General features: G+C 42.5%; 1 protein-coding gene across 2 annotated transcripts; it reads right to left on the minus strand.

Moving 5' to 3' along the window:
• On the minus strand, nucleotides 4,068–19,117 carry NTPCR (nucleoside-triphosphatase, cancer-related). 2 transcript variants are annotated; one of them, XM_021391457.1, is made up of 5 exons: nucleotides 19,042–19,117; nucleotides 14,596–14,753; nucleotides 13,386–13,482; nucleotides 10,040–10,249; nucleotides 4,068–5,381 (listed from the first exon to the last, which is right to left on the minus strand). In XM_021391457.1, the coding sequence occupies exons 2-5, from the start codon at nucleotides 14,685–14,687 to the stop codon at nucleotides 5,313–5,315; spliced, it is 468 nt and encodes a 155-aa protein (XP_021247132.1). In that variant the 5' UTR covers nucleotides 14,688–14,753; nucleotides 19,042–19,117; the 3' UTR covers nucleotides 4,068–5,312. The 2 variants fall into 2 exon arrangements, with proteins under 2 accessions (XP_021247132.1, XP_021247131.1); XM_021391456.1 differs by lacking the exon at nucleotides 19,042–19,117 and adding an exon at nucleotides 17,833–17,985 and having other exon boundaries at nucleotides 14,591–14,753.

Here is a 19,170-nt window from a genome sequence, read left to right on the forward strand (position 1 = left end):
TCTTTCAAAGACACAGCAGCAGGAATGATGAGATGGAGCCCCCACCTGCTGCTCAGCTTGTCCCCCCATAATAGCATCGCTGCTGAAGGGAAACATGGCATGATTTAGTCCATGCTGCCTTGATGAGGCCCTCAACACAAGAGAGCAGGGAGGAACACGTCCAGCACGTACAGCCAGCTCCAGCAGGAGGCTGACAAGTGCATGGTGAAACAAGCACAAGTACAGCGCTTCAGCCCTTACATTGTGTGTGGGACATTCATCACCTGCCCTCATTTTTATTCTCCTAAACTCTCTTTCCACCGGTGGGCTCTTGTTCACACAACATAGTGAAAGCTGAGTGATAAACTCCTGAGGGTGAAACACGCCCAGAGCTGGCCAGAAGATGCTAGCTGCATTTTACCAAAGCCAACTGCAGGCTGCAGAACTGCTCCCAGCCTGGCCTTCAGCCCAGCTGGTTCCTACCACAGCAAGCATGTAGCAAACATTGATGGGCACGACTCACAGAAGTAACTTCATCCCAAAATACAAATGCTAGAGGTCCTGCACGTCCCTCTGTTTTGAAGTGTTTCAAAAGCTTTTATATATGTATACATACACACATGCACAAGTAAGGAACTCGAGCTGCCACTGAAAAGTCTCACCTCATTTCTGCACACAGAAAATTCTGACATTCATTGCATTTAAGACAAATGTTAGCAAAAGCACTCACCTACCACTGTGATTCTTTATCCCTTGCTAAGATGGACAGGTACTCTCAGTCTGAAACTCTGAAGTTCTTGGAGTCTCTGCAATGCTACTTGCATTTTTAAAGAGCTATTTATTAGAATAAAGCAAGAAATGTCACTTGCATTTGGTTCCAACCCAAGTGACTGCACTTCTCTTGCTGGGGAATTTAATTTAAAGATTAGCTGAATTCTATGCAGCTCATAGAAGATTAGAATTATCAGTGAAATTCTCCAGCATGTAATAAGCAGCGTCTCATCAATGCTTTTTTTTTAACTACCCAATTATCACCATTTTTAGATTGCTCCCTGGATTGGGGAGTTGGTATTTACAGCATTTCACTACTGCTTGTACAACCTTAAATCTGCAAGACAGACGTATGACTTATAATTAACTTTGCAGTAGGTCCAGTGTTAAAGATGCACCTCTCATTCAGCCTTCTCGGAGTATTACACGTCAAAAATGGTCTAATGCATGTTAAATAGTACAGGCCCTGTTTATTCCACGCTGTGTGCTATTTATGTTGGATTACAAGCCTCCTTGCCAAAAATGTCCTCAATTCTCAGGCTTTGAGAAAATAATTGGTACTTCATAGTCCCCTCTTTTTTGCACCAATTAAAACCTGCAGGTGCACTAATGTTGTCATCTGGAATCTTGCTGTTACATCAGAGGTTATTTTCACCAAATGTGTGCTATTAGTAAAATTAGCCCATCAGGGGAATGGTGAATGCTCTGTTTGTTGTTACAGTTCTCTCAAGGCTTTCCAAATATTTTACTAGTGTAAGACTAGAGAATACATTTTTTACCTCTAAAGTAAACACAGGGTGTCATAAAAGCTAACTTCAGTTGCAAATACTGCTTTCTTGCTCAGTGCGTATTTGGAACAGGCAAATCATTTCTTTAGGACCGTCTCAGAACACAAAAGCCAGAAATGACTGTTGAAACCATTTAGGAGCTCCTGCTGAACACAGATCACAAAATTTCTCCTTATTTCTCCTAAAAGCACCGTGTAGCTCAGAAGATGGATTTGAAGAACAGCAACAAAAAAAAAGACTCACCAATCTAGAGACAGGCAGCAGAAAGCAAGAGCCACTAATGGCAGTAGGAAAAATACCCTTTGATTTAAAAGGCTGATGATTCATGATTCATTCACAGCTGAGAAAATTCACCTCCATTTTGGGTAAGTGAAGTTGTTCCAGTGACTAACTACCCTTGCTACACAAGGTCCTATCAGCATACCGGTCAAAACTTACCAGAGCTGAAGGTTATTTTTTTCCAGACTTATTATGGAATGCAGTGGGCATCACAGCATTATATTTAGGGCAATGTACCTTCTCTTATGAGGAAGAAACATCACAAAGTGATGCAACTCTAATACTACTGCCTGAACTGGAGTTCGGAAATCTGAACTCTGCTGCCATCACTCCTGAAGAAATTCCCAGTTAAGTTAAATTTATGGCTTCCATATAAGTCTCCTTTCTGAAGGAAGTTCTTGGTCTCTTCCAGTAACTCCATTTCAAATACACTGGTATGTTAAAAGTCACAGATCCCAGTATCCTCTCCTTGTTCAGCAAATTAAAGCTGAACAATTAAATTACATTAATTAATTTATTATAAATTAATTAAATTTATTTATTTAAATTTAATTATAAATTAAATTAAATTAATAATTTTATGTAATCAAAAATTCCAAGCTGTGCTGGTTTTTGTTCCAAGTAAGAGTCTTCAGCTTTATGCTGTGTTCAGTAAATACCTGAGTAAAGCAGAAGGGAGCTGTTTCACAAGCCAAATAATGTTCCCCCCCTCCATCCCCACCTCACCTCCCAGTTTCTCTAAGGAGAGTGAATTTCCAGTACTATTCCCAAAGCATTTGACAGCAGTGCGTTCACGCCCTCACTAGAAGGCACACTCTTAACACTATCACTCCTGTGCATGTAAAGCTGCAGATGCAAACTCTGACTAGAAGTTTGTGCACATCTAAAACGAAGCCTAATGAGGGCGTATGTGCGACTGCAAAAATCTACGCAACTCACGACCATGAAATGAGCTGCACAATCCAGGAGCCAATACAACGGTTTGTAGGAGAAGGCGCCCAAGCAAGAACAGTTAGCCACAAAACTGCCCAGCACTAGCACAGTAGCAGTCCAGAGCAAATTCCCACTGAGTTGTGCTAGCATAAGAACAGCGCTAAAAGGAGAGAAAGAACACAAAAGAAACCAACTTTGCAGTACCAGACATCAACAGTATCAATACTAATTGCACAGCTGGAACATGAAAAGCACTGAAGGCACTTTATCACACGAGACAAACTTTAATTTCCTTTGGCTCCACTTAGGGTAAGGACGTGCAGTACTGTTCTTACTTAGGGTAAGGAGTCCCCTGGTTTTTAAAGTCTCCTAGAAAAGCAAGGTGGTAAGGAGCCAGTGCACAAGGCAAAAGCTGCACGTGCAGCATTTTATCAGTTCTCAACAGCATGAAATCACATCAGGGCTGACGTAGAAAAGACGCGTGGCAAAGAGGTTGAGCTTTCAGTTCCTGCAGGTAACATAGGGCAGTTGCCTCTGCTCTTCTTACTGCAAATCTTGACAGGACACAAAGGTTTAATTCAGTAAGTGTCCTCCAGCTGGACACAGAAAAGCTGCTACCACATTAGGAGACAAGCATGCTGAGTACCCTCTACAAAAAGGAGAGAGCAAGCACCTTGTATGCTTCTTGTCACACACGAGCAAGCGCACTGGAGCCATAGCACTGCTATCAGACTCAAACGCTTCAGATGGGATCTTTCACATTCAAAACACAGAACCCAGCAGCCACCACTACCAAAGGCAATGAATGGTAAATGCTGGGGCAGGAGCTAAACATGATGCTTCGTTTACAACGGTCGCATTTCTCGGTGCAAGTCCTGTACAGGCAGAATCTGGAGCCCTCTGTCCTTCTTGTCTGACAAGAGAGTCAGATGTCCGTACTAACGAGGAGATTACGAATACCTTGAGGACACAGCCTTTTACTGTGAAAAGCAGGCCAGAACTGTATATCCCTAAAGGAGGGGTTCTCTGAATTCTCTTTTCCCCAGACATGAAAGCTGTACTGTTACCCAAATGAACGTGGCCAGACTAGCTGTGTAATGGAGGTGTCAGGGAACAAGGCCATGGTGTCCTTTAATCCTCCTGCCATCTAGAGAGGGACAATGTCAGTACCAGACTGTTATCCGAATACAGGAAAGAGAAAGGACACCCCCTGCAAGCTCCCAGCTGTTTCCAGGGCACCTGTAAAAAGAAATCCTTGTCTCCAACCAGCCACATAGAACTACTGGTGTCAGCTTACATAGAAATAAGTAACAAAAATGATGCTTGAAAATGCCTTTAGTTTGCTCACTTTAACAGTTGTTGAACTGAACAGAGAAGTTAAGAAGCAACTAAAGCCTTAACTTAGCCAAAGATGACTATAAATCATACAGTGAACAAGTGTGCACCTGGGAGGAATTCTGTTTTAACAACATGCAAAATTGATTAAGTGGTAGTACTTTCCCTGAACACATTTGCAAACCTCAGAGGAAAAAAATACATTGTCTAATACTCTCACACACTCCTTATATCACCATTGACCATTAACTGTGTATAGAATTGAGTAAGGAAAAAAACTAAATAAGCCAAAAAAAAAAAGTATCAGTAAATATAATGGCTTGAAAAGCCCCATATAGACACATGCAGTATTAAGTCAATCTTGACCTAATAAACTCTGCATGGAAAACATATGTCAAGACTTGACTCAGTCTCATGAAACTAAAAGATTTTTTTGTAAGAGGTCTAATGCAAGGTTGCCATCTGAAACTTTAAAATAAACATAAAATGCAACTTCCTTAACTACTGTCTGGACCACTTAAGAGAGGGTAGAGTTGGTTACGTTTTCCCATGAAGTGGAATTCTGTAAATATCACTTGAGATTACAGGAAATTTCCTTGCATAGCCATTCTTATAACGCTGTTGGAGAGAGAGGTGCCTGGAGGACAGGGGGCAGGAATCTGCTTATTCCTTCCACCTCATGAATTGCCAGCATCCATGCTGAAACACTTTGATACCCCTGAAGCAGGTCAAAGTTAGCAAAGATTTTTCTACGTAAGCCAGGCAGAGCATGCAAATTTTTTGGGCAGGGTTATGTTCTGTTACACCAGGGCCAAGTTCTGGTTCCTCGATGCATGTTACTGCACGGGAAAGACAGACCCCGAATTGTCCTCCAGACAGAACTGTCCTCACCACTCTGAAGGACAAGGATCTCAAAGAGATTTGACAGCTAATTGCTTTTACATGGTGTAACAGGATCAGAGTCAGACCATATACCTTTTTCAAATGCCTAAGTTGGCATTTCACATTAACTACGGATCTGTTGAATGGATCAGCTTGTGAACTGGATAAACAAGAAGCTTCTATCTTAATTTTCACATTCTAGAGTAATACCAGCTTTACCTTGCTTACCCAGGATGCTCTAGTAAACCCTGCAGGGGCTTAAGCAGGAAGGACAGACTAGAACATCCACAAGTGTAATGTTTTACAAAAATAAAGGCTTTAGTGTTTACAAGCAAGAAAAGGTCTTCACTGTCTGCATGACTCCACAGCTGCCAAGATGTCCTGCAAGATGTTGTTCCTGTTTTCCTTACTTACCTAGAAAAAGAGAAATTAAAACAGATGTAATTGGACGAATGACCTCTATATCATGGTTTACTTCAAAAACAAAGCAGAAATTCAAATGCCTTTCTTTCTTGGTGGGGGAATGCTGAGTGTCAAACACTTGCCTTCTTGTGCTATAAATAACACATGAAACTAAACCCGCAAAACTGCGTATGATTTAATTACTCATGGATACCCATTGCTTGGATGCCCAGGGCTTGAATAACTAACAGGAACTGCTCAAAGAACCACTGTGTACTTTTGCCACTACTAGAAATCCCTTTCAATTACCAAACCTCATTTTTCTCCAATAAAGTGGAGGTCTTCCACCTTCAGCGCTTGAAAAGACTGTATTTCTATGGATGATAGGCCAAGTAAAAAGCATCTTCAATGAAAAAATTAGAACAGGCTTAACAACAGCACAACCGTGCAGTGAGAAGCCTTAGCGCTGCAGGACAGAAACACCTTGAAAGAGAAATAAGACTAATTGAAAAAGCTGGGGGACTTTTATAGTGCACTGAGGTATGTCCTTTGTTTACCAGTCCCTGGAAATGCTGGACTTTAACACCAGTCCATGTGAAAATCCACACAGCCCGGCATCCTGCCTTCTGCTGGGTACACCTGTGTTGCAGCATCTGCAGACTACTGTAAACTGCCAAGGCAACGTTACCACCTGCTGGCCAGCTCAGCCCCTGGGTACAGCAGTGACAGAGCACAAAACCATGGAGCTGGGGGGTTGCAGATTTCCCCTTCTTGAGGACTCTGCCCTGATACAGTCATCTGCATTACGTACGTGAGCACAGCGTTACTAACTCAGCCACCGCTTGGGGAGAGGGTGGTGAAAGGGCTGAACTATTGCAAAGCGTCGGTAGAAGCTTCACTTCAAAAGCTGAAGGGAATTTCTGCAGTGCTCAGATCTCTGTGGAAAGGGCAGGAAGAAATCACACAAGGACAGATGAGACAGAAGAAAAAAAGTAAGGGCACTCATATCTTTTAACATAGTCTGAAAAGTGCCGTTTGAAGAGAACAAAAAGATGCCACGGTATACATGGCAGAAAGCTCTCCACCAGCAAGATTTCATTGCATTCCCTGTAGCTACACTTAAGATGTGAGCTTTCCTAAGATGGATTGGCTTTCCTTCCAGCCAGTATGGACTGCAGTCAATACTGCACAGGAAAAAAAGGCTTATTATCATCACCAACATCATCAGCAACCTGGTGACAGCCCTATCTAAGAAATTTAACCTAAGCACTCATTGCTATTAGTCACAGACATCCTATCCAAATGCTGGAAAACAACACTGTAAACCTGGAGACAGCAGTCTCACCTATGACACTTGAATTCAAGAGAGCAGATCAACGTGAGACTGAAGAAAAAGTGATTAAAAAAAAAAAAAGAGAGAGGAAAGGGCAGGAAGATCTCCCTGAAAGTGTTGCTGTTTTTATTGAGCATCGTTCCAAGACTATTATTAGATAAAAAGAATGCCCCACAATAGCAAAGAGCAAGACAATAAAGAATGGAATTGCTCTTCAGTAAGACTATTGAGATACCCTGAGGTAAACAAGGCACAGAGCATAGATGAGCCAAACTCTAAATCTCACAGCAAGTGTCCTGACATCCTGACTTTCAAAGGACCTTCTGAACATTTAATAGCACTTCCCACTGTCTCAGAGCCAGTGAAAACAATACTCCGTTTTATCTGTCCTCTTCCATACCTACATGCTAGAAGTCCAGTGAGAGCATCAGAGAGAAAGTGCCAAGTGCTGGGAAATTCTCACAACTGTTTTGCAAAGGCTGCTTGATAGATATCAGCCTCCTCCTAAGGTCTGGAGACATTCTGCGTGGGCAGCAGTCCCAGACAGAACAAGTCTCCCAGTATCTGTCCTGAATGTACAAAAAGATGGGTAGATTTTTAGGGAGTAAAGGCAACTGCAGATGCTGCTTTTTACTAAGCACTTAGATAATTTTAAATAAATGAACACCTAAACTCCAAGGATGCAAGAGCAGGGAACAGAATCTTCCTTTCCCTAGCTGAGTACTGTCAAGGAAACAGAATTTGTAGTTTGTTCAACTGGAACTACTTCTTCTGATCCATTTAACTAATTCCTTACTTCCTTAAAAGGCAGAAACGACCAAACTTCACTAAGGGGTTTCACGGATGCAAAATTAATAGAAAGGAAAATGGGAGAAAATGAAGGCGTGCCAGCTGCTAGGGATAAAGCGATCCTGGTTATGACACCACGTCTGCAAAGCTACACGGATCCGGGCACTGCAAAAAAAGCCTCTCTACTTTCACTGGAAAGTTGAGTTCTCAGCAAAATGGAATTGGGCAACAATGGAAAAAAATGTGTTAAATATCAGAGCTCCTATCGTTAAGTGCTCTAAATGTAATAAATTAAACATATGGATCCAAATCTCAACTGCTTTTAGGGCATCTGGGCCCATTTACAGCAACTGAATATGCTTTTACAGAAGGGACTGTAAAACCCAAAACATTTTTTTATGCCCTTAGCATCAAACATCAGAACCATCCTTGTGACAATAAAAGAAGGATCAGAAAGCACTGCTGAGTTACTTGAATGCAACCTAACTCCATGTTAAGTGACAAAGCAGACAGAACTTTTTTGGAAGGTAGCCACCTACGTCTGCACTCTTTCAGGCGTCATAAAAGCCAGCAAGAAAAAGCTAATCACAAGCTATTTGGGCACTCCAGGTTCTCTCCATGCCACAGCCCTTCAAGAAAGTAACTGGTGATTCAGTGTTTACTTCTGCCAGTAACACCATGACTGTCCAGCAGCAGGTTCTGCTCCTGCTCACGCACTCATTTTAACCACCTGAGGAAGAGCACGCAGCGTGTCACTGGAATGACACAAATGCTCTCCTGCATAAGTCTTCAGAGTAGCAGATCACTTGTCACCTGGGTACTCTTGCAGTCTGTCACACATTTCACACCCTTGCTTTTGGCTAAAGGATCCACCAGAGAAATATGCATTTAAACAAAGAAACCTGCACGTTGTAATCTCAGCAGCATAAACAGGATGGCTCATTTTTAGTAAAGGTTTTTTTTTTTTCAGATAGAGAAAACATTACTCTATTGAAATGTACAGGCCATAACATTTAAATCATGATGTGTCAGCACAACACACCCAATAAACTGGGGTTGAGTGGCATAAGCCTCTAGAACATCACCTGATAGAAAGAGGCAGCAGAAGGCTCGAAAGTTCCTCGAAAGCCAAATACTGTTTTCTAGCACCATTTCTGACAGAAGGAAACATGCATTGCTGCCTTGCCATGACTGCATCCTAAGCAATACGTGACTACTTTCTCCGTTCCCTCTCCCCCCAGTTCGAATACCATAAAGCAACCACGTGGAATTCACATTCACACGCATCCCTGTTCAGCAGCCCGACAAGCAACACACGTTGGCTTCTCAGTGGGAAATGTGGGTTTTAATCTCTGAGGGGAAAGGCAGGAGTTGAATGTTTACGGGGGGAAAGGAATCTTTTCTTGTTTTTGCTGCTAGGGCTGCTTCAGCACTCAAAAAGGCTTTTAATTTAAGAAACAGAAAGTGAAGATGAGGATGATGGGACCAAGCAAAAGAAAGCTGAGGTGCGTTTCTGAGCACTGCAGTTCTGTTCTCACTTTGAAGAGGAAAAAAGAAGATGGAGGCTTTGCTTTCTCTGCAGTAATTAAGATCACTCAGTATAAAGCGGTTAAGACTTTTTTTTCCTTCCTCATTCACTTGGATTACAAGAAAGTAGCTGCTGTCACTGTGAGCTGCTTCCACTGAAGAACAGGCTGCAGTACCGTACTGCTCTACAGCCTATTACCCCTGCTAGTAAGCCAGAACCTGCAAGTCTCAGTTACTGTCTTTGTAATTGATAGGTATATGCAGTTCAGTTTCAGATACGCAGCTTTCTTCTCTACTAGAAATAGCAACGCTGAGCAGAAAAATAAATCAAAGGAGAGAGGGCTGCATTTAGCTCGTTTTTGCAAAGTATCCAGGGCACTTGCAGATGCGAAGGAAACCTCACACGTATCCCTGTGAACAGGCAGTTCTGTTGCGGTAAATTTTTGAGAATTTCTCTCTAACTGATCAGAAAATCACTTTGAGGCCCTAATGTCCTGAATATTGTGTCTGTAAAACAACACAATGAATTCCAAAGTTGTTTCACTGACTCCAGAGAAAGCACACTCCATTTACAAGTGTCTTTCTTCTACAAATTGTTTCTGCAAACTCCACTGCTGCTTTTTTTTTTTTCCCCTTGAATATGATTACCGGTAATACTTCTGCAAGCCAGTCTGCAACAAATAAAAAGAAATCTGACTGTACTTTAAAAAGATTTAACTCTTAGGAATAATGAATACTTAAATGGAAATAATACTACAGTAAGAAAACTTTTAAAAACAACTACATCATTACTTCTACAGCCTCTCAAAAGCAAAGCCAGCTGTATGAAGCTGTGATTTTTTTTTTTTTTTTAATAAGGTGAACACCTGCCCATTAAGAACCAAATGGAAACTAAAAGCTTTATTTCATACAAGGTCTCCACAGCTATCAAATGGTAGCAACAATTTGTTTTTAAACAGAGCCAAATACAAACCAGCAACCCAGAACAGAAGGCTCTTTAAGGGTATTTAATATTACTCACAGTGAACACTTCAACATCTTTCCTACTTCTTATTTCTTCAACAAGTTCCAGTGGCTTTCCCTTAGGTATTGGAATAGTTCCAAGCACCACGGTCCCAGAGCCAGCCAGCATTTGACGAACAGCTTGAATAAAAGCCTGGCTGAAGAGTTCCATTTTACCAATCTCATCTATGACGCAAATCTTTTTCTCTGCATCGCTGCCCTGGTTTACCTGTGGAAAAATGCATCAGGAGATTGTAAACATCACAAGACTTGGAACAAGGAATAGAAATAACTTCCATGCTAATAAAAATTACTTCTGAAATAAATCCGTTGCAATACTGGGGAAAACTGAAAAGTCAAAGCTGCTGCTGCTGGTAACAGACCAAGTTTAAATCTGTCATTTATATTTCAGCAAACACTGGTGGAAAGATGAGAATACATGTGTGGCATAAATACCAGCTACGATGATAGGAAATACTCGGAATACAATTTTTCCTTCGAAACAGAATTCTCACCACGGCCCCATAACAGCTATTTGACAGTAAAGAGCTGCACTTTGCCTACTAGTAGTTCTCATTAAATCTGAGGGACCCAAATGCTTCAAAACATTGAATTCTGCATTTAGAATAAATCAATATCAACACAGTGTAATTATTAAGAAAGGCTTGCGTTAAATCCAATGTTGGAAGCTTGTAGCTACAGAATGCCTTTCAAAAACAATTTCAAATTGAGAACATTGTTCCTCTCTATTTCAGCATAAACAAAATTTACATCAGATTTTTATACCCTTACCTACAGTTTGCAAATTTTAAGTAAGATTTCAGATTTTATGAAGGTTATTTTTTCATTATCAGCTCAGTAGCAGTTTTGTCTGCGTCACCTGAGCCCCTAATGCTGCAAACTGAGGCATGCAGAGAAGTGAGCAGACCCAGGCAAGTCTCAGGGTCTTCACCTCTGGCTCCAGTATTTGTTGCATCATGATAAAACTTTGAAAGGTCAAAACAGTTTGGACAAAGTAAAACAAGAAGGCAGGAGTCAAACTGTAAACAAAAATGTGCTGATCTCTCCAGAAATAAGAACGCTGCTCTCCTTCACACTATGCCTTCCATTTCTGTCTGATCTATTGCTTTGGCATAATCCTTTGCCACAAAATTGACTTGACCATGATTTGTGATTAGAACCTGCCATCACAGCAGGTGATGCAGAGGCACATTGTGATAGAGTCTCTAGAATTGAGAAAAAACAAACAAACAACAAGAAAAAAAACACCAAATGAAAACCAAAATGAAAGAGTGCTAAGATGGCAAAACCAGCATTTCTCTCAAAACAACTTTTTCCCAAGCTATCTGGATAAACAATCGGGCCATTGCCAGCTTTTTCTCCTCTCTCATGTCAGAACAATCATATTCCATTTCTTTCTCATGATATACGTGATATAAAGAGAGTGCTCTGGCTGTTGTCTCCTGGTGTAGGTTACCAAGAATTACACTCTACTAGTTGCAGATATGAGGAGTGCATCAACTCAACTCAACACACCACTGTAGAACCATGAACATGAATCAATAACAGCCATACTACACAGAACCTAAAGAAAAAAGAAAAGAGAAAAAAGAAATCTAAATATTTTTCCCCGTGAAGACCAAGTATTTACTTCCAGTAAAGTGGAAGAACTGTTTAATATGCATCCTCAAACTTTTTCAAGTCAAGTCTCTCTTGAGGAGCTGTTTCATTTAAAATCTTTTCGCAGACCAGTGAGCTAAAAAGCCAACAGGAGTCAGTAGCTTTGAGGAACAGAACACTTAGCTTTGAAACAAAATCCTCAGTCCTGCCTGGCAAAGTTTCCAGAAGCAGAGAGATCATCCACTGGAGGATCTATCCATGTTCTCAATGGTGTGAACAAGATCCATACCTCAAGTGCTACAAGCTGTTCAGGTGCTTTCCCACTCCATGCTGCTTTTTGGTCAAACCAAACCAAACCCTGTTCATTTGCCTCTTCTTGTTTCAGTGCTGTAATCTTCCTCTCCTCACTCTCCTCCTCCCACATTTTGTACCACGCATATGCATGACCACATTCCTACAAAACTGATTAACAGTGCTTTCAGTAAGAACAGGGTCATGCACTGTCCTATTCATGTAGCTTCTTCAGTGCTCTTCTTTACTCTCCTGTAATTCCAGAAAGCCACATAACCGGAAGAAACGAACACTGCTAACACTTTCTAGCAAGATCTCTCCTGAACTTCAAATATATTAAATGCAGCAGTAAAAGGATTCAGACAATAGCAGTGGCTTATCTGTTTTATTTATTTTAAACTATCCATCTACTTACTAACAGTAGATCAAGTTACAATGAAATTAAACATTTTAAAAGGCCAATTTTATTCATATTCCCTTCCTCCCTTGTTCCTAACATCTTTGTTTCCCTCCTTTCAGACATTAACATTCCTCGACAAAACCAAGAAATCAATCCTCAGTCTTGTTTTTGCTCCTCACAGCCCTTTGGTTTTGTTTTTTGTTGCTCTAAGTTCATTAAGAAGTTCCTTCTTCCTTGGCCCCTCAAGCTTTGTCAGTGTAGAAAAATAACAATACGACTTTCAGCAGTACTGTTCAGCAGCTACTGCACACAGTTTATGACATGTTACTGCCAAAGTTAGATTTGTTCTTGTTTAATTCTGAAGAGGGGGAAAGTTTGGTGTAAGAGAGGAAGGAGAAGGAAAAGGGGTGACGATCATAATATTGCTTGCACTGCTGTAAGAGAATGACCAGAGAAGAACAGGAAAAAGACTAAGTCTTGTCACAGAGCACTCCTTGTACAGTTAGCTAAGTCTGAAATTATCAGACTGCTGTATCATTTAAAACCTAGCTGTACTTACACAGTCATAATAAAAAATAATCACTCGATTCAAGACACTAATGTTGCTACTGAAGGAATGGAACTAGAGCAAGAGAGAAAAAAAAATGGAATGTAAAGAGGAGCAGCAGCAAAATCCTTTTTCATGGGCCCACTAACTCAAGCCAGTTGTATGCAGTAAGCCACTTGTACATTTTGTTTGCCTTCCATTATGCAAGGTGGTGGCGTAGGAGGGAACTTCCTATTGGCTGTTTCTCAAGCCAGGAGGGCCCAGTCACAGGACAATGTCACATCCTTTAGGAGAAGAGGCAAAACAAACTCACACCTCACAATAGGCATAAGAGAAAAAGCCAGTTCTGCCCCTTCAGCTTCCTGATCCTGAAGGCAACCAGAATCAGAGAAACTCAAGAAAGAGATCCTTTATTAACATCAAAATTGAGTGCTGTAGAAGGGCCTTCCAATAACAATCATTACCATAAAACATCAATTTTTTCAGCAGCTTTAGTATAGTACTCACATTTCTCAGCACAGGCAGAACCAACTGCTCAAACGAAGCAACGTCTACAACGTACTGTCCAACACGACATTCACGTCTTGAAGCAGAAGAATCAGAACTGAATTTGAAAGACATAAACAAATCCTTGTAAGTAATAAGTTTAGTAAGAATTTGCTGCAGTCATTTCAAGTGGATTTTCTAGAATAATCACCCTAGTAAGTCAATTTGCCCTTAATTCTTCTAAGCAAAGAAACTATGAAAGCAATGCATTATGTAATATTGCAGAAAGCATACTTTCAGATAACAAACATGCCATAAGCTACCTTCAGTACTACATAAGCTTAAATTTGAACACCGTACAGAAGGACAAAAAAATATAAAAGGTAATAGAGATATTTGCAATGAAATCAAAATATACACCTGCAGTTCTTGCAGGCATAGGAGCTACCTTTGAATTAGATAATGTGACACTAGACAGCATCAAAGCAATAGCCCAAAGCTCAGAATAGGTTGCAAAACACTTGAACGGTCTTTGAAAAATACTCAGTTTGTATGTACAGCATCACACGATTCTGGGTGAGCTGCCTTTATGAGCAGTATGCAAGTTATTAGCAGTAAGCTAGTTACTTAGTCAGGTCAGTTATGTCTGAATGTGATGGAAATGTCGTACCTGGACCTAGACTAAGTTTTGCAGGAATCATTAATCTAGCCGGGTGAATTAGGAGAGCGCTCTGCAATTCCGAAGCCCTATTCTTAGTGGGACTCTGAAGCTCCCTTTTTCTTAAACTTCACATGTAGGATTTGTGGGCCAGTCAGTGGCTCCTTAATACAACATTACATGCTATTCATCTTTAATTTTCATATTCTGTACCCATAAATCAGCTGGTGGAAAGAAATAATCTTCCCTCCTGTCTACAACAAGCTACTCACTCTATCCCAAAGAGACCTGGACTCAGGAGAAAAGCTCAGTAGTGTTTCCTCTATCTGGTGTAAAACACAAAGTAAAAGAGAACATTCTTCTCTAGGTCATTTTCTTTTTTAAACTATGCAATACAGTGTCTACATACACAATGCAGGTATCAGCCGGAAAACAAGAACTGAACAAAGAACATGACTTGAAAGCCTTATCTGTGCTGGTAATCACCTTCTGGAAGGGCATGTAACATGCTGACAGACTAGAGAAGCATAAAACAACAAGCCTCTTAAAACAATTTAAACCTCGGTACCTAACTCTAGATAAAGGACCTTGTTTTCCAGATAAAGTGACGACATCAAATCCTCTTCTTCTGCCACCTTCTTTAACCTCCTGTGTGTAAAATCCATCAATGGTAACGTCTGAGGATTTTAGTGCTTGAGTGACTTTCTGTATCAAAGTAGTCTTTCCAATCCCTAGAAATAAAGAGGAAACAAAAAGTACACAGGATTGATCTTCTGTAGTAAAAGCCTATGCTTAAACATCACAGCAATTATGTGATTTAGCACAAACATCCATTACAAACTGTTTTTTTTTTTTTTTTCCAAGGCAGGAAAAGCAAGAATAGAAGCATCTCTAAAAGCCCATGCTGTACTGATACTATAATGTTTTATTATCTTTAAGAAGTATGTCTACAGTGAAGTCACAACAGAATGGTACAAATACCCCAGGCTGCAACTGAGCTTGTTAACTTAGATTGTGCCTGGGCAGGCCACAGAGCTTTCCCCAAGGCAAGTAAATGAACAAGAGATCAGCCCATGTTGAGAGCCATAATGTTACACAACCAGTATCTAAGCTAGCTACAAGGCTGACTGATGAACCTCCTTTTCTATCACTGCTATTCGCTATTTTTTAAGAACACAAATGAATTAATCCTCTTTTTAGATTAGATCAAAACTGATTGCTATTACCAGAGGCGTGACTTCTAGCAAGATGAAGCACATACTACTTCTGTTTTGTCCTATCAATTGGAATCCCTCAGTACCCTTCAGTTATCAGACCCTACATGGGAAAAAATAGGCTTCTAATGCTACAATAATTAAAGCAAGAGAGATTCTTACTAGATACAGGGAAAATAATTTTTTTTATTGTGAGAACAATCAAGCCCTGGAAGAGGTTGCCCAGAGAGGCTGTGCAGTTTCATTCTTTGAGGTTTTCAAGACCTGCCTGGATAAAGCCGTGAGTAACCTGCTCTGGGTTCATAGCTGACCTGGCTTTACACCTCCTCAGGTCTCTCTCTGCATGAATTAACTTGGGCTCCTACAATCCATTCTCCCGCCCTAATAGAGATCTTCAAAACCTTTCCCATCTGATGTCACCTCGCACAATTTGATGTACTTCCTACTATGTGAATGCTGGCCATCTTCCACACACCTTCTGTTCCCACAAAAGAGCTATTTCCCTATTTTACCCTTATAGTAGTAAATCCTTAGACAAAGCTGAGCTTAAAAGAAGAATGTTGCCTCTCAAAATTTAGTGTAACCACTTCATTTTTTATCATTATTATACAGAAAATCTGCTTTAGAAAATAGAATTATCCTGTAGGAGAAAAAACCCAAACATTAAATTCCTGGAGACGAGGAACATATACTATTGCAATGTGCATAAAGATGTCAAGAGAAGTCTTTTCAATATGCACATATCAAATGCCTTCCCTAAATTTTAAGCAGATTTAGGAACTACTTTCTTAACCATCAGCATAACGGAATGGTTTGAGCTGGATGGGACCTTAAAGATGACACAGTTCCAATCCCCTGCTGTGGGCAGGGACATCTGTCACTAGATCAGTCTGCCCAGGGCCCCATCCAACCCGACCTTCAGGGACGGAGCATCCACAGCTTCTCTGGGCAGCCTGTGCCAGTGCCTAAGCACCCTCATAGTGTATAATTTCATGTAATACCTAATCTAAACCATATAAAGCCACTACTCCTTGTTCTATCACTACACTCCTCGATAAAAAGGTTCCTGCCCAGCTTTTCTGTAGTCTCCTATTAGGTACTGGAAGGCTGCTATAAGGTCTCCCAGGAGCCTCCTCTGCTCCAGGCTAAAATATCACTGACAAAATCTTCTGTAACTCCAAGGGCATCTACTCAAACATAACTTCTGAAGATCGAAGTCAAAGGGATTCCTGGCATTTGAACAACAACAAAATAACAAACATGGAACCATCAATATCTGCCATCTTTCCAAGCCCTTGTCTCTGTAAAGGGAATTTATACTAATTCAGCAAAGTAGATTTGATAACTCTGATTTGGTTACCTTTATCCAGTCAATTGCTAAAGTAAGCTGAAATGATCAAAACTAAATTTAAGAAAGTTTGAAGTTACACGTTTATCTAATCAAAACGGTACATTCAATTTCAGTTAAATGAACATAGGCAACCAGCCCAACCTCCTCTGCATCTGCCAGATGACTGCCTCTGCTCTGATGGATAGAAAGGACGAATAAAGCCAGTGGAATGTATCTCTACCTGAACCTACCAGTAATACACCAGTAACCACACAAGTATCTGCAAAAGATTCACAGAAAAAGAATTAGGCCCATGGCTTTATTAAAACAAGCTTTGTCATTGTTCTGTTTTGTTTACTAATTTTACAGTTCATACAGCATCCCCCTCTCCCTTCAGGATTAGCAGCTTTTCACTATCTAAAGGGAAGGGGGGGGGGGGGGGGAAGAGGGTATATGAAAGAAAGGGATAGACTCTATAGCAGGGTCTGTTGTGATAGGACAAGGGGAAATCATTTCAAATTAAAAAAGGGAAGATTTAGACTGGATATAAGGAAGTTTTTTACAGCAAGGGTGGTGAGGCACTGTGACAGATTGCCCAGAGAGGTGGTCCTTACAAACATCCAAGGTCAGGCTGGAGGGGGCTCTGAGCAACCTGACCTAGCTGTAGGTGTCCCTGTTCATTGCAGGGGAATTGGACTACACGACCTTTAAGAGTCCCCTCCAACTGAAATGATTCTATAACCATATCAGTTGCATCCACAAAACGCCTCTCCAGCCAAGGCCTGCTACCCAACACCAATTGTTACTCTGTAACTGTACGCTGTTTAGGTTGCAAGAGCTGGATCACTACGATTAAGTTACAGGGAAAAAAAGAGCGCGAAGAAATTATTAACAACTGAAGCGTAGCTGAAGCGGGATTCATCATCCAGGCATCTTTCTGCCCAACACCCAGTCGTGGCGCTGGAGCAAGGGACAGCACATCAGCACCTGGCAGCGTGCACTACACAGAATTGGGCCTAGAGCTAAAATGCATCCAGCGTGAGAAAGTTACGAACGTGCCAGCAGGCGACTCGCGGGGAGGACAGCAGCGACAGCCCCGCACGGTGCCCTCAGGCAGCGGCCGGGCCCAGCTGCCGCCGGTGGTGCTACTGGAGCTGCCTCTAACCCGGCTCGGGGCTTATATCCCCGCTGGCCAGGCTGAGCCAGGCCTCCCCTCACCCCGTTCCCCGGGATTCTCTCGCTGCTGGCGCCAGGCAGCTTCGTTACCTGGGGGTCCCGTGAGGAAAACGTGCCTGGACATGGCGGGGAGCAGCGGGCCGCGCTCCGCCCTTTACAGCCGGCGCTGCACGGCGCGGCGGGCAGCAGGAGCTCCGCCTTCGCTCCGCCTCTCTCCCGGCGGCCCCGCGCAGCCCCCGGGGGAGACTGAAGAGCTCGGAGCTGTGCCCTCGCAGCGAGGTTGCAGTATCCTGAGGGCTCGGTGTACCCTTGCGTGGGGTTGGCCGCTCTCTTGGTGCTTCCCGCAGGATAGATGTTATTTAAGGGTTGGGGTTAGGGGAAAACGAGGGGATAAATTAGTTTCCTAAGCGTTTTCTTTGTTTTCAGTCAGCTTGACCTACTTAATTTCTGAATAAGTTAGAAGAGGCTTTCCCTAGAGTTTCTTTACCCATTTCAGTAAACAACGTGATCCGGGATGCAGGAAAGCAGTCAGTAAAGAGACAAATGAGTCGTCTGATAGCTCCATGCAGATAAGTGAGCGAAGGGTTAATCGACCGCCTTCCTGCAAAGCTGAGTGAATTGGGTCACAACACAGAATTACAGAATAGCAAAGGTTGGGTGGGACCTCTGGAGAGCACCGAGGCCAACCTCCTCGCTCAAGATCCATCCCCAGGAGCACGTCTCCGGGGAAGGAGACTCCACAGCCTCTGGGCAGCGTGTTCCAGTGCTCTCTCATCCTCACAGCACAGACATTTTTCCTAATGTTCAGTCGGAACTTGCTGTGTTTGTGCCCGCTGACTCTCCCCTGACACAGCTCCATGCCGTTCCCTCGGGCCCTGCCGCTGTCACAGAGAGCAGAGCTCAGCGCTGCCCCTCCGCTCCCTGTGAGGAGCTGCAGCCGCCATGAGGCCTCCCCTCAGCTCCTCTGCTCTGCGCTCAGCAAACCAGGGACCTCAGCCGCTCCTCATGGATATTTCACCATCTTTGTAGCCTTCCTTTGGACGCTAATAGTAGAACATAAAGTTCTTTTTGTACTGTGGCACCCAAACCTGCACACAGTGCTCAAGGTGAGGCTGCACCAGTGCTACGCAGAGCTGGGGACCCTTCGTTCCTTGTGCAGCACCCGGCTGATACATCTATCTCAGAGCTGGCAGCACACGATCCCACCAGTCGACCTCCACCGAATTTCTGGTGCCCCGCAGCCTGCCCACCCTGCCCCGAAGCTCCATGCCCAGGCTGAGCGGCTCTCCCTGGGCGCACCTCCCAGCGGTGCACCGTCGCAGCCTCAGACGCAGAAATCCTCGCGGATGCAGAGGACGCGCGCTCCTGCCGGCAGGACGCCATGCCTAGAGCTCCCGCCCACGTGATGACCGCCCTCCACGAGCATTC

Source organism: Numida meleagris, chromosome 3 (genome assembly GCF_002078875.1).
Source record: "Numida meleagris isolate 19003 breed g44 Domestic line chromosome 3, NumMel1.0, whole genome shotgun sequence".
NCBI classification, from domain to species: domain Eukaryota; kingdom Metazoa; phylum Chordata; class Aves; order Galliformes; family Numididae; genus Numida; species Numida meleagris.